At 49.1% G+C, this 15,215-nt stretch overlaps 1 protein-coding gene and 1 long non-coding RNA gene across 6 annotated transcripts in view; one reads left to right on the top strand and one right to left on the bottom strand.

The window, feature by feature from the left end:
- The window catches only part of LOC123841923 (uncharacterized), a 74,973-nt gene extending 62,156 nt beyond the window's left edge, over positions 1–12,817 (bottom strand). The window contains exon 1 of the long non-coding RNA XR_010411708.1: positions 12,767–12,817. This is a non-coding gene — a long non-coding RNA (uncharacterized LOC123841923). The remainder of the gene's footprint in view (positions 1–12,766) is intronic.
- SEPHS1 (selenophosphate synthetase 1) overlaps positions 11,556–15,215 on the top strand; it is a 30,971-nt gene continuing 27,311 nt past the window's right edge. Inside the window, exons 1-2 of one of the 5 annotated variants that reach the window (XM_064592059.1) lie at positions 11,556–11,864; positions 14,740–15,008. In XM_064592059.1, the coding sequence (XP_064448129.1) occupies positions 14,816–15,008 (193 nt within the window). In that variant the 5' untranslated portion in view covers positions 11,556–11,864; positions 14,740–14,815. Of the gene's footprint in view, positions 11,865–12,422; positions 12,723–12,792; positions 14,557–14,739; positions 15,009–15,215 lie in introns of those variants that run through there. The other 4 variants (XM_064592058.1, XM_064592055.1, XM_054507359.2 and 1 more) reach the window with 4 other exon arrangements.

A 15,215-nucleotide genomic window follows, 5' to 3' on the forward strand; every position in this document is an offset into this window, starting at 1 on the left:
CAACTTTCTCCTCCAAATTCAAATTCTATTCTCCCATAGCACTTGCCACCATATTACTCAGTTTTGGGGTCAGAGACCCCTCTGAGGAGCTGGTGAAAGCTAGGAACGCTCTTCCCAGAAATGCACAAGTAGACACAATTTTGCACATAATTTCAGAAGGTTCATAGATTCCCCTCCAAACGCAAAAATAAAATTCTGAGACCTCCACCTAGCACTTGGTATTGCAGCAATCCTTTCATTGATTGGGATTTTGACCTATTCTTAGGGTCAAACCTGCAAACCAGTAGTTGCTCAAAGATAAGACTCACTGTTAACCTGACTTTTTAAGGCAAGAAAGACGGAATGAGAGAAAAGATATTTAGATGTAGGGAGAACACATATTTATGTTGTGCAAGAAAACATATTTTATTGGTCTTTCAGCTATTTCCATTTTTATTAGGATTTGGATCCCTTGGAAAATTTATAGCATGAAGAAACAGAGCCAATTTCTCTTATCCAGACAAGGATCCAGGACCTAAGCCCTTGGGAGAATTGATCTGGAAAAATGTGCAGTTATACAAATAAGCCTCAACAGGGGCCTAGGAGAAAACAGAGGGGACCTCCCCTCCCAAAGATCAAGATGCAGCCTAAAATTTGTCTTAGGGGACTTGTTCCTTTCCAGAATTCACCTGCCAGGACAACGCTGCCTGCAAGCGTATCCACAACAAGTGATTCCATGTTGCTTTCCTGCCTGACCTGTTAAGTCCCCATCTTGCCTTCCTCCGTTCTCCGGCCCTCCTGGTTCTGCATCTGAATTTCTGTCTCCCCCACAGAAACCTACCTTCAGTAGGGTTTGGACACTTGCTTTCAAGTTGCTAAGCCCTGCTATCAGACAATTCTAGGCGGTGAAGCCAAGCCCACAGGGGGCGATGTGGAAAGACTATTCCGGCAACCTGCTGGGAAGCAAGGGCTGGCCTGGTGAATCCTCGTTCTGGCCTCAGCCAAGATGTAGGGAGAGGGAAGAGGGGGGTGTCTGGGAAGGTGTCATGCTAATGGAACCGAGTTTGGGGGGTCCTGCCTCCAGATGGAGGTTAAAGGATAAGATCTCGGGCATCTCTGCAGCCTCAACCCTGGTCCAGTAGACAGCTGGACCTTTCACCAAAGCCTCATCTATGAGAGGACAATGCTGAGGGTGCCCCTTGGGAGGGACGAGGAAGAGAGATGCAGGAGAGCAGACTCATCCTGCTATTTACCGGGAAGAGCAAGAAGCTAGCGCCATTCCTCATTCACTTGACAACTGCTTACTGAGTGCCTCCATCCATGATTGTGGACTTGGGGACAGAGGGCCTGAGTTCAAATCCAAGTTCTCTACTTTCTGCCTTTGTGACCTTGGGCAAGTTACTTATCTTCTCTGTGCCTTGATTTCCTCATCTCTAAAATGGAAATAATGATGGTACCTACTTCATAGGGTTGTTACGGTGACTGACTGAATTAATATATGTAAAGCTCCAAGAAGAGGGCCAGCATACAGCGAGCAATTGTGGGGTTTTTTGTTTGTTCTGTTTTAAAAGATTTTATTTATCTATTTGAGAGAGAGCGCGCGTGTGCATGTGCGCATGTGAGCAGGGGGAGGGGCAGAGGGAGAAGGAGAAGCAGGCTCCCCACGGAGCAGGGAGCCTGATGTGGACTCGACCCTGGGATCATGACCTGAGCAGAAGGCAGACACTTAACCAACTGAGCCACCCAGTTGCCCCCTGCGGCATTCTTCTTAAAAGAGGCATCTACACTCACGGTCTCCCAGCACACTACACCCTGCCTTCCACCCTAGCCCCTGCACATAAGTACCTCCCCCCAAGGCCACCAGGGACCTCTTAAACCCAATGATCTATTTTCAATTCTGACCTTACCTCGATTTTCTCTAGCACGTGACAATGTCGGCTCCTCCCACCTTCTTAAAAGTCTTTGTCCCCCCAGTTCCAGAGTACCACTCTCCTGCTGTTCCTACCGATGTGAGGGAATGCGCTAGGCTCTGGGAGGCAAAGATACTCGAGACAGTCTCTACAAGGAACTCAGGGGTTTGGGAGAGAGAAGGGAGATTAGGTATATGGCACAATTGCAAATCATCAGGATTGGTTCCAAGATGAGGACCAGAATGGGGTGGCAGGGCTGTGTTCCTTCTGGCGGCTCTAGGGAAGAATCAATTTCCTTGCCTTTTGCAGCTTCTAGAAGCCGACGACCACATTCCTTGGCTTGTGGCTCCCGATCACTCTGCTCCTGGTGGTTGCATTGGTCCATCCAGAAAATCCAGGATAATCTCCTCATCAAAAAATCCTTAACTAAATTATATCTGCAAAGTCATTTTTGCCACATACAGTAACATATTCACAGGTGACAGGATGTGGCCAACTCTGGGGGCCACGGTTCTGCCTACCGCAGATGGTGTAGTCTCTGCCCGTGGAGTTGCCAGAGAACTCTCGAGAGGAGCCTCTTGGGGCAGGATCTTACAGGTTTAGTTCTCATTGGCCAGAAGGGGGGACACGGTAGGTATGAGCAAAGGAATAGTGCTTGCTGAGACGCTAAGCGGAGAAAAAGAGGCGGTGAGCCTGGAGATCTGCACCCACTCAGTCTGGCTGTATAGCTGATGAATGGGAAGAAAGCTCTGGAGACCAGATTAGGGAGAAAAAGTAGAAGCTGGATTACAGGTTTTGGTTTTTTTTAAACCATACTAAAGAGTCTGAAACGTATCTGAAATTCACTTGAACAATGTTATTACTTTAACGGGGGCCACTGTTTCTTTAAAATTTTCTTGACCCGGGGCGCCTAGGTGGTACAGTTGGTTGAATGGGATTTCGCCTGGGGTCATGATCTCAGGGTCCTGGGATTGAGCGAGGCCCATGTGGGGCTCTGTGCTCAGAGCAGCGTCTACTTGAGAGTCTCTCTCCCTCTGCCCCTCCTCCCCATGCTCTCAAATAAATAAATAAATAAATAAATAAATAAATAAATAAAGGGGCGCCTGGGTGGCTCAGTTGGTTGAGCACCTGACTCTTGGTTTTGGCTCAGGTCATGATCTCAGGGTTGTGAGATCGAACCCTGCGTTGGGCAATGCGCTCAGCATGGAGTCTACTGGAGATCCTCTCTCTCTCTCTCTAAAATAAATAAATAAATAAATAAAATTTAAAGTAATATTTTAAAATATTTATTTATTTTAAATATTTTATGTATTTACTTAAATATTTAATCAATTTAATTTATTTAATTTAATAATATTAAATATTTAAATAAATGTGGCAAAGTATTCATTTAAATATTTAAAATATTTATTTATTTTAAATATTTATTTAAAATAAATAGCAATTTAAACAATTTAAAATTTTCTTGACTCTTTTTTTTTGTCCTAAAGACTAATGTCCCCGAAATCACAGGTTTTATTTGTTAGTTCTATCTTTCCAATGCGTGTTAAGACAAATACATAACTATCAAAATAAAAATGTTCTTGCATCTACCACCTAAAATCATCCACGCACACCCATGAATGAGCACTGTACTTGGAGAAACAGCCAGAGGCAGTGCAAACCACCTGAAGGTTTTAGGCAGGGAAAAGAACACGATCAGGTTTGCCTTTGATAGATATCCTTCCGGCAGCATTAATTCCTTTGGACTGAATGGAATCAATGAACATTATTAACAAAAAGACCATAAATTAGCATACTTTCACAATCGTCAAGGTGAGAGATGAGAAAATGAATCAAATGGGAGGGGAGGGGAGAGAAGGGCTGGATACCCACAGTACTGAGGAGGTAGAAGAGCTGGATGATAGTGAAGATTGGAAAAGGAAAAGGGGGACTGGGGAGAGCTGCTGAGGTCCCAGCATGTACAACACCATGGATAACTGTCCATTCACCAGGATAGTCAATAAGGGGGAGAGTCGATGGCAGGGTGCAGGGGTGGGGGGGTCAGGGTTGGAAGGAAATGATTCCTTCGGTCCTCACATCTTTTGAATGTGAGGTGCTGAGGGCTGCTGGTGGATGCACGTGAATGCCTGTGTCTGGAGCAGGTTTCAGAGCAGCGCCGTCCAGCAGAAATATGCTGTCAGCACACCATGCCCTTTTCAGTGGTCAAGTGGCCACATTAAAACATGTAAAAAGCAACATATGAAATGAATAATCTATTTTATAGAATCCAACTATCCGAATCATTATATTTCAAAATGGATCAATATAAAAACTATTGAGATAGTTTACATTTTTTCTCGTTTTAAGTCTTCAAGCTCCATTGCGTTTTTTTTTTTTTTTACACTGAGAGGACATCTCACCCCAGAGATGCCAAGTGCTCAATATTCCACCACGAAGCATGGCCCCTGTATTGATGACACGGCTTAGGAGCCATGTGCAACAAAAGAGCAAGAGGACCTCAGGACAACCCTGACAAACATCAGCGTGGGGTGTGAATGGGAGGGAAGGACGGTGAGAGGCATCAAAAAAGAATAATGAAAATATCTAGCTCAGTCAGAAGTACATGCAAGGAGCATCTGGGTGGCTCAGTCGGTTAAGCCTCTGCCTTTGGCTCAAGTCATGATCCCAGAGTCCTGGGATCAAACCCTTCACCGGGTGTAGAGATCACTTAAATAAATAAAAACTTTTTTTTGTTTGTTTTAAAGATTTTATTTATTTATTTGAAAGAGAGAGAGATCATGAGCAAGGGGGAAGGGTAGAGGGAGAAGCAGACTCCCCATTGAGCAAGGAGCCCAATGCGGGACTCAATCCCAGGATCCTGGGATCATGACCTGAGCTGAAGGCAGATGCTTAACCAACTGAGCAATCCAGGTGCCCTAAATAAAAAATCTTTTAATTTTGTTTTGTTTTGTTTTGTTATGTTATGTTATGTTGTTAGTCACCACACAATACATCATTAGTTTTTGATGTAGTGTTCCACAATTCATTGTTTTCGTATAATACCCAGTGCTCCATGCAGTATGTGCCCTCCTTAACACCCATCAGCGGGCTAACCCATCCCCCCACTCCCCTCCCCTCTAAAACCCTCAGTTTGCTTCTCGGAGTCCATAGTCTCTCATGGTTCGTCTCACCCTCCGATTTCCCCCCCTTCATTTTTCCCTTCCTTCTCCTCATGTCCTCCATGCTATTCCTTATGTTCCACAAATAAGTGAGACCATATGATAATTGACTTTCTCAGCTTGGCTTATTTCACTTAGCATAATCTCCTCCAGTCCCATCCACGTTGATGTAAAAGTTGGGTATTCACCCTTCCTGATGGCTGAGTAATATTCCATTGTATATATGGACCACATCTTCTTTATCCATTCGTCCGCTGAAGGGCATCTCGGCTCTTTCCACGTTTTGGTTATTGCGGACATTGCTGCTATGAACATTGGGGTGCATATGGCCCTTCTTTTCACTACATCTGTATCTTTGGGGTAAATACCCAGCAGTGCAATTGCTGGGTCATAGGGTAGCTCTATTTTTAATTTTTCGAGGCACCTCCACACTGTTTTCCAAAGTGGCTGTACCAACTTGCATTCCCACCAACAGTGTAAGAGGGTTCCCCTTTCTCCACAACCTCTCCAACATTTGTTGTTTCTTGCCTTGTCAATTTTTGCCATTCTAACTGGTGTAAGGTGGTATTTCTATGTGGTTTTGATTTGAATATCCCTGATGGCTAATCTTAAAAAAAAAAAAAAAAAGATGAAGCAGCCAAAGAGGTTAGGAGGAGAATGAGGGAAGAGCTAACATGAACCTGCTGAGAATTTCAAGAAGAGGAGGAGAGGAATGTGCTTCGTGGCCTCGAATGCTGCAGGGAGGCCCTCAGGACCAGGCACATGGACTCCAGACTTAGCCCCAGTGTGAGTCCTGGTTTGACCGCTTATCACGGGGCACTGTGGCAGAAGTTGGAGATGCCATCGATGCCCGGCTCACCTCAGAGTTCACCCGAATTTCAAGGACAGTGTCCAGCCCACAGACAGCATGCTCCCCTCGGTCACCTGCCTGCCCCGGACAGCAGGGCTCCTTCCTCCAGGAGGAAGCTCTGAGGCTCCTGCCCAGGGGGAGGGAGGCCCAGGGGACTCACTGGAGAAATGTCTCAGCCTCCCTGTCTGCCAGGGCTGTGATTCCAAGAGGGCGTATTTGTTTTCTATTGCTGCGGTGACACATGACCACTAACTCTGCGAACACAGGCGCATTTGTGATCGGGCAGTTCTGTGGGGCAGAAGTTGGATGGGGACATCACAGGTGAAGATCAAAGTATCTGCAGGGGGCAGTCCTTTCTGGAGGCTCTAGAGGAGACTCTGTTTCCTTGCCTTTTCCAGCTTCCAGAGGCTCCTGTTTCCTCTGATTTGTGGCCCCTTCCTCCATCATAGCTGACAACACTGGGCTGAATCCTTGTCACGCTGCCATGTCTCTGGGTCTCTCTTTTGGTTCTTCCACGTTAAGGACACTGTAATTACACTGTGCCCACCCAGGTAATCCAGGATAACCTCCTTAAGATCAAACTTAGTTCCATCTGCAACCTGAATTCCTCTTTACCCTGTAACATAACACATTCACACATCCCGGGGATTGGGACACAGACATCTTTGGGGTCAGGGGCATTAGTCTGCCTCTCAAAGGGGCTTACAGTTTCCCAGATAGCTGCCAACAGGTTTGAGCCCACAGTGGTGACCCACTCACTTATATTCTTTTGGACTTTCTTCCTTCCCTGACTCGTGTTACCCACTTCTTGCCTTGTGCTTCCTGAGATCACCTCCAAATAAGCTCCCTTCCTCTAAATCCTCATCTCGAGATCTGCCTCAGAGGAACCTTAAGGAAGACGGTGATCTTGGGCAAGTTACTCAATCAGTCTGAGCCCTAGTTTCCTCTACCATGAAAGCAAAATATATCACAGTACCTAGCTCACGAGGCTGTTGGGAGAATTCTACGAGTCAACGTTCATAAAAGAGTCTATACAGTAGGGTGTATAGTAAGTCCTCAACCTAAGTTAGCTATTGTTAGAGGGGGAGAGCTGGTGCCCAGGGAGGGGCCAGACTCAGACAGACAGAGATGGTTCTCCCCCTGAGACACTGATGGTCAGAAGGGTGGAGTGGGGACAGAGTGGGAAAACTGGAGGGTTTCCTCTGAGGGCATCCGTTTTCTCCTTGAGCTGCATCTGCTCCTGAGGGCAGTACATTGTGGTACAGACTTTGGGGACAATCATGAACATTTGGAAGAGGATACTTAAGGATTTCTGAGCTGTTGGGAAAGCCCAGTGGGCACTGGATATCATGTATCTGTCATAGCACAATCTCTAAGCTCTGAGTTTTCTCTGCCTGGTAAAGTGGTAGGGAAGATGGTGGAGGGAAGGGATGTAAGGCTGAATGTCTGAGGGTAGATGTGGTCAAAGGACAGTGTAGGAGACAAGACTGTGGAGCGTAGTGAAGGCTCCAGGCTGGATGGAAGGAAAAGGGACCATCTTGAGAGACCCGTGACTCTCATATGGGGGAAGTGCAGGTGGCCGGGTATAAAGAAATGAGAGGATTATAGGACCAGAGATAAGATGCTGATGTTTAATATTCCCAGAGAAGAAATAGTTTATAGTGCAGACATGAGAATGGGTAGCTGAAGTGAAGGTAAAAGTCATTCGATTTGGGGTGTCCATCACCTACCAGGTCTTAGTCATGACCAGAGAGTCCTCCTACCCCCCGTGATGACAAATCAGGGGCCACTTTTGAACGGGCACAACACAAGGAATGTAGGGGAGTGACTATCCTGGCAACAGGTGGTGGTAATGCTGGATAGTAAAAACTATCTCCCGAAGTGAGAAAGTTAGCACAGGAGGCAAGTCATGTCACCAAGACTGCTTTGGAGCTCATAGAATGTGGGAGGCAGAACAGGCAATCTCCTGTCCCTCTTGAGTGTCTGAGAAAGCAGAATTCTTTAGAGTAGTGTCCCCCCCCCCCACCGCCCCCCCAGCATCAGCAGGGGAGCCCATTAAAAGCATGGATTCTTAGTACTCCTTCCCCCCAGACATATACCCCCAATCAGCTCTATTAGTTTCCTGGGGCTGCGTGACAAATACCACAACACTGGGTGGCTTAATGCAGAACAAAGAAATGTATTCTCTCTCAGTTCTGGAGACCAGAAGTCTGAAGTCAAGGTGTTGGCAGGGCTGTGCTCTCTCTGATGGCTTGTGAAGGGTCTTCCTCGCTTCTGGGGGCCAGAAGCAATCCTTGGCGTTCCTTGGCTTGAAGGTGCCTCACTCCAATCTCTGCCCCACTCTTCACATGGCCTTTTCCCACGTGTCTCTGTCCCCAAATCTCCCTGTTCTCATAAGTCATTGGATTTAGGCCCACACTAATCTACCATGACCTCATCTTAACTTGATCACACCTGCAAAGACCCTTCCAAATAAGGCCACATTCACTGGTACCAGGGGTTAATACTTCAACACATCTCCAGTGGGGGACACGAGAATTATTAAAGAAAACAGTTTATGACATGGGTTGAACATGGTAAGGCAAACTTTATTCAGGACCATCGCAAAATAATTTTTTTTTAAAAGATTTTATTTATTTATTTGAGAGAGAGAGACACAGCGAGAGAGGGAACACAAGCAGGGGGAGTGGGAGAGGGAGAAGCAGGCTTCCCGCCGAGCAGGGAGCCCAATGCGGGGCTCGATCCCAGGACCCCGGGATCATGACCTGAGCTGAAGGCAGACGCTTAACGACTGAGCCACCCAGGCGCCCCGCATCGCAAGAGAATTTTGCAGTGGGGGAGAGATTGGGCTCAACTCCGAACAGTATGGGCAAGAGGAATTTATAGTCAAGGAGCAGGGTGAGGACCCGTGGGTGGAAAATTACTAAGAGGAAATAACAGGGGTGGGGGGGTTTCTGGCAAAACCGACCTAACAGGATTCTTGCTAAAGGCAGGCCAGGGGGTGGGGGTGGGATGATCAGACATCACCTGGGGGATGGGGGGGTGGGGAACCCAATTAGATTATTGAGGGTGGGGGAGGGAATCTTGCTAAAACGGGATTTTACAAGGGAGCTGTAGATGGGCCTAGCTAGAAGTTTCAGGAGCCTGACTAAAGTTTGGTCAAACAAAGAATCTTTCTCCCGATTCAACCCATTACGCCAGCTAGTTACAATCTTTGGGGGCAGGGCTGCTAAATGTGTATTTTTTAACAAGGGTCCACCAGGTAAAGCAATCCAGGAGAACCATCTTTTAGTTGGGAGCCCGTAGGACCTGAAAACTCAGGGAAGAAGGCTCCCAGTGGAATGGGGCTCTGATGGCTCCACGGGGGAGGACTCAGGAAAAGGCTGGGGGGAGAAAAGCAGGCTGGGGGGAAGCACAGAGAGCCATGTATTTAGGGCAAAGAAGGGGGGTGGAGAGATCCAGTAGGTTATCGGGCCCCAAGGTTGGAGACGGACTCCATAGGAATGAAGGCATCCCTAGCTTAGTGAAGAGTCTACAGCCTCTGCCCAGAAGAATTTGACTCCAGTTGTTGTGGAGCTGCTAAGAGCTCCACACCCGGGGTGGGGGGTGCTGGGGGAGGAAGGAGTAGGTTTTGAGGATGCTGGCCTCCCGCAGACTCCACAGGGATCAGCCTCCAGCTCGCCCAGCCATTCCATTAGGAAGCCCCGCCGGGCTCTGTCCAAGGTCTCCTTCACTTTCATCCTGAACTCCTCTTCCTGGTTAATCCCACCTCTTTCCGAGGCTTTAAACTCCATTTACATGCTGATGATCCCACATTTGCATCTCAGACTCAAGAGCCCACCCCCCACCCCAAGTGCCAAGCCCTAGTTTGACCAATTGCATTCAGCCTAGAATATCTGGCAGGTGTCTGAAATTGAACATTTCCAAAGCTGAACTCTCCCCTAAACTTGTTTGCCTTCCCACAGTTGCTATTTCAGTTAGCATTACTACACACCCGGTCCCCCAAAACTAGAAATCTGGGGGTCATCTTATGCTCCTTCCTCCAACCCCATATTAAATCCCCTCAACTCTTTTGTCTACAGTCCTGCTGCTTCGTTTCGATTCCCCTCAACTCCAGTCTTGACTATTACAATTACCTCCTAATTAGAGATACGGCCCGGTTTTCCCCTCTGGGGAGGGCATCCTCCCAGATCTGGTACAGCCTTTTTTTACGAGCTCAACTTGTAAAAAACAAATCTGCCAAACTCTGCTGACTACGGCATAAATACCAAACTCCCCAGCATGACACATCATCTCCAGGTAGGGCCCTACTCACCTTGCCTCTAGTCCCCCCAATCTTTTCTTTTCAAGTTGTGACTTTTCTTGCCAAAAAACCCCCTCACAAACAAAACCAAAACCCCACAAGAACTCACAAAATTAATGTCAAAAGGGAGAGGATGGGAGGAAAGATACTGCATCCTCTTTCCCTGATTCGGGAGGTTTGGAGGGTTGCCTGGGGATTGTGTATACAGGCATCTTCCCAGGTGATTCAGAGGCAGATCCAGCTTTGCCAAACACAGGGTTGTGCCATTCTTACAGAAGTCCAACAACTCACATCAGAGAATCCAGGCTACTCTGTGCTTTCCTAACTTACTGTAGAGGTACCGAGAAAAAAAAAAAAAACACAGCGGAAAAGCCTGCATCAGGCGGTCTGCTAGGTTACATCACTTCTGTATTCTCACCGAGAGTAAGACCCTAAGAAATCCTCAAGCAGAAATTTTAAGAATGAAAAGGGCATCTGCATAGCCTGCAAACCTGACACACAACCTAAAGCCTCTTTCGGTGACCAAAAACATTCCTGCCCCCCCAAATCCATTTAGAAAATGCTGAACCACCCTAGAAAAGTTTGGTCGGCGTTCCTCCACACTCCTTGGTTTTGAGGGAAGCCCTAAAAGGCGTAGTATTGGGAAAGCGTTTTTGCTTTATTTTAATCAGCAATGCACTAAAGAGTCGAAAACCTGAAGAAAGCACTTTCACATGCGGAAGCTCTTCTATCAGTGTTAATTCAAACACACACAGTATTAGGCTGCCATGTTTACTTGGACATGTGAAGAGCAAACAATGTAACCGAGGAACCTTGAGCTCGGACTCCCTACCAAGCACGTTAACATTCAAGCAACTTTGCGGGACGGCGGCACATCCACTAAGGCTCACGTTAGCTCCCGAGCCCAGGCTAAACAATAGAAAGGAGAGACGACAGAAGTCATTACTAATCACACGCGCCGTTTATGTTCTAAAAATCTTTTCTCGCGGCAGAGGCGGCTTTTCCTCTGCTCCTACTCTTTTTCAAAGTGTTTCCACGGTCATTGTCTCCCAGCACGAAACGACCGCGGCGCTCGGGGAGCAGGTACAGCGTCCCGCAGGGGTGTAGCTTGGTGGAGCCCGGCCAGGTTTTGGAAAACATTCCCGGCCCTTCCGGCGGGTCGAGGAAAAGTAGGTGGTGGCCCGGGCGCCAAAGGCAGCTGCCAATGCAACTCGCAACTTTTGAAATCAATCCTTTTTGCATCATGCAACGGATGCCACCGCTCCTCGGGTTTGCAACCCCCCACCCCTCCCCCGAGACCAATCATTGCCGCGCTCGGGCCTGCACATCGCCCCCGCCCCCTTCCCGGGCCGCACGCAGCCACCGAGCCGCTCCGGCCGCGGCCCGCCGCCTCTTAAAGGGCGGTAGCCGGCCCTTAAAGGCCCCTCGCGCGCGGCGCACGGCGGAGCGCGGCGGCCCGGTTCCCGGCAGGGGCCCGCCGAGCCAGGCCGAGCCCCCGCGGTGCCCAGGCGCGGCCCGGGCCCTCCCGCCCTCCGCGCCGCCGCCGCCGGGAGCGGCATTTTTATTCAGGCGACGCTTAAGGGAGCCCGGCCGCGCCCGGTGCATTGTGGGAGCGCCGGAGTCCCGTTTTCGGGAGGAGGAGGAGGGCGCAAAGCGAACCGGTAAGCGCCTGGCTTGGGGAGGGGGGGGGCGCGACGCCAGGCTTAAAGGGGAATATTCGTCCGCAGGCCCATGGCGGCCGTGCAGATCCCCCTCCGGGCCGCCCGGGCCCGCCGGGAGCCGTGCACGGCCGGCGCTCTCCAGCGCTGCCTGGAGAGGGGCAGAGCCAGGGCTTGGTGGGGCCGCTTTAAAAAAGAAGCACCGCCCGCGCCGCCGCCGCCGCCGCCGCCGCGCGGAGCCGGGGAAGGAGGGAGGGAGGAAAGGGCGGGGGAGGAGTGGAGGGGGAGGGCGGCGGCGGCGACGCAAGGGTTAATTTTTTCGCCCGCCGACATTTTTGTGCGGCGGCGGCGGCCCGCGCGCGCGGCGGGGAGAACCCAGCCCGGTCTCCGGGCGCGGCGCGCGGCGTCTCCGGGGCCCTCCCCGCCCCCACGCGCGCGCCCTCCGGCCCGCGGGCGCCGCCTGACCCTGGGCGCCCGGGCCGAGCCGGCCCCGTGGGCCGGGGTCCCGCCGCGCTCGCGCCCGCCCCGCCGCGGCCGGTTGGCCGTGCGCGCCTCGCGCCCTCCCTGCCGTTCCCGCCGCCGCCGCCGGGAGAGCGGGCGGGCATGGCCCAGCCGGTGGCGGCGCCGCGCTGCCTCCGCCCGGCCGCGGCCAGCCCGCCGCGCCGCGCCGCACAAAGAGCCGAGGCCCGCGCTGCCTTTAAAGGCGGCAGCCTGAGACTTAAGGTGTCCCCGCGTGCCGGCCTCCGCGCTCCAGCTGCCTCCTGGACGCGTGCTGCATGGAGAGCGCCCGGCCCCCGCGCGCCGGGCCCGGAGTCCACCCCTTTGTTTATATCCTGGGCTTAGGGGCTTGCGGGTAGGGAGGTAGGTACGGGGCTGCGGCTGCACCCTCTCCCGTCCCCGCTTACCGTGCTCCCCGAGCTGTGCGGCCCGCCTGGCGCACTCGGTTAAAAAAAAAAAAAAAATTAAGGTGGCCGAGAAGGAAAGGGTTAACCGTTGTCTTTAAATATTCATATCATTGTTTTAAAGGTGTAAACATGCGGCTTCTGGGTTGGAGCGGACTACCTCTTATTATGCAAATGTACTCCCCCCCATTAATTACGATTTCCCCAAGACCCCCCCCCCCATTTTCGCTCATCCACCCTCCAAAAACTGTAAGTTTTCAAGGTTCGGATGTGAGTGTGGGATGTGTGTCCCTCGTTCCAGTTCGAATTTTAAAACTCCTGAGTGCTTTCTGGACTTAAGGTGTTTTAAACTTTTTTCCTCTTAAAAATCTGGGAAAATATAAATAATGTTTAAAAGGAAGTTAGTCCCTCAAATTCCCCGCCTCTTTTTTGGGGGGAAGGGTAGGGTTGGAGGTAGGAAAATAACTGGATGCCTCGTGAGTTGGATTTTTTTTCCCCCTGGTAGGAGTGAGGCGATGTTAAGTGCGAGGCGTTTTGTGAGCAAAGGACTTGTTTTGTTCCAAACTCTTCCAAGTCAAAGTGCTACTGGACTTTTCCTAACTCTAAAATGGCTTCAGAATTCCCCTCTGGTATTTTGCTTTGCTCTCCTGCCACCCTCCTTTTGGACAGGTTGATTTCTTGGAATCTTGGAAGGTTTACTCCTGCACAGTTGTAGGTTTCAAACCGAAATGATTGCTCACCCCAAACATGTTTTTGTAAGGACAGTTTGGATCACTGCCTAAACTCGGGCTTTGTGAGATTTATTTCAGTTATTTTGTGAGTGTGTGTGAGAGAGTGTGTGTGTGAGAAAGAGATTTATTTTAAATGAGTGATGTGCTTCCCAGAAGATCGGAAACTCTATAAATGGGAATTATGTTCTTAATCATAAATTTTATAGGGGAAACTAACTCTAAAACTTGGGGTGTTTGTAATTCTATGCCCAATAAAATATCAGTCTGGAGGTTTGTAAACCCTGGGAGCACATATAAGATTCTGATTTAACCTCTGAGACTTCAGATTTAGAAGGGTTTGCCCTCCTAGAAACTTCCAGTGGTACCAAGTACCATAAATGCCAGTGATTTAGTACAGTTTAATTTCTCATTTTAGTTCTGCAATGAAACCGTAATGAGCAGGGGCAAGCATATTTATTTTGTCGGTGTGTGTGTACTGGTTTGTTGGGCGGGATGTTTGCTTTCTAGGAAAGAGCACTGCATTAAAACATTAGAGAACTTTGCACTGCTCTCTTGGAGAAAATTAATCTTGCTGTGTTAAACAGCCATTCCACTTTTCGAGTTGTGTTCTTTAGTGAGGCTTCCTTAGTTTTGGATCATGTTGTACTTTTGGCCCAGAGTGAAAACAGGCTTTTCTAAAATTGAATTGAGCATCATGAAGAATTTCATCAAGTGCATTTCCATCAGCATCCTTTTCCTGCAGAGTGTCTGTCTAATGGGCATTTTATTTTTCTTTGTGAGATAGCAGAAGATATTAAAAGGCTTTCCAGAGAAGTCCCTTTAGCCAGGCCTTCTAATCTCTAAACCGTAGTGCTTCTAGGTTGACAGATGAAGTGACTAGAAGTTTTCTCATAATGCTGGCCGCCAGAAGAACCTTTGGGACCTGCTGCTCAAGATGGTCTTGTGTCATGTGTCAGCTGGCCCATAGTGCCTTCTTCAGGGGAGGTGTCCTGGCTGCCCCTCAGAGCCACAGTTACGGCAACACAGACGTCAGGTCTTCTTCAGTAGAAGATGTCTGTGATGGTACAGTCATTTTTTAAAAATGATTCAATCTGGCTTATGCATCACTGTAATGAACTGTTACGGCCTCCGATCACCCTATGCCTGTGGTCTGGGTGATTTCAGCTCTTCTCACACTTACTTGTTTCTTAGCAAGTAGTGGTGAGAATTCTTTTAATGGTGTCTTTGTGTTTTGGCGCTACCTAGGTGGATCTGTAAAGAAACCAACTGCTAGGAGAGGGAGGGGAGGAGCCCAGCTGTGAGGTGTGTGCGCCCCAGAACCATGTCTACGCGGGAGTCCTTTAACCCGGAAAGTTATGAGTTGGACAAGAGCTTCCGGCTAACCAGATTCACTGAACTGAAGGGCACTGGCTGCAAAGTGCCCCAAGATGTCCTGCAGAAATTGCTGGAATCCTTACAAGAGAACCACTTCCAAGAAGATGAGCAATTTCTGGGAGCAGTTATGCCAAGGCTTGGTATGTGAACCATTATTTCTTTTATACTTCCCCAAAGTAGAGCATCTTGGCTGCGATTGTAGTCAATGAGTCAAAAGCCAAACTTCTGTCCTCCCGTGGTGCCTTTTTCAAAAAGCAAAGCAACGATAAGTATTCTATTATTGTAGCTTATTTGGAGGAAGTACTTGAAAAGCATCAAGAAATGTGCTCTCGCCATTTTTAAATTAT

This window comes from Mirounga angustirostris, unplaced genomic scaffold, assembly GCF_029215605.1.
Source record: "Mirounga angustirostris isolate CCGP_5_RB_7025 unplaced genomic scaffold, mMirAng1.0.hap1 SCAF_5, whole genome shotgun sequence".
NCBI classification, from domain to species: domain Eukaryota; kingdom Metazoa; phylum Chordata; class Mammalia; order Carnivora; family Phocidae; genus Mirounga; species Mirounga angustirostris.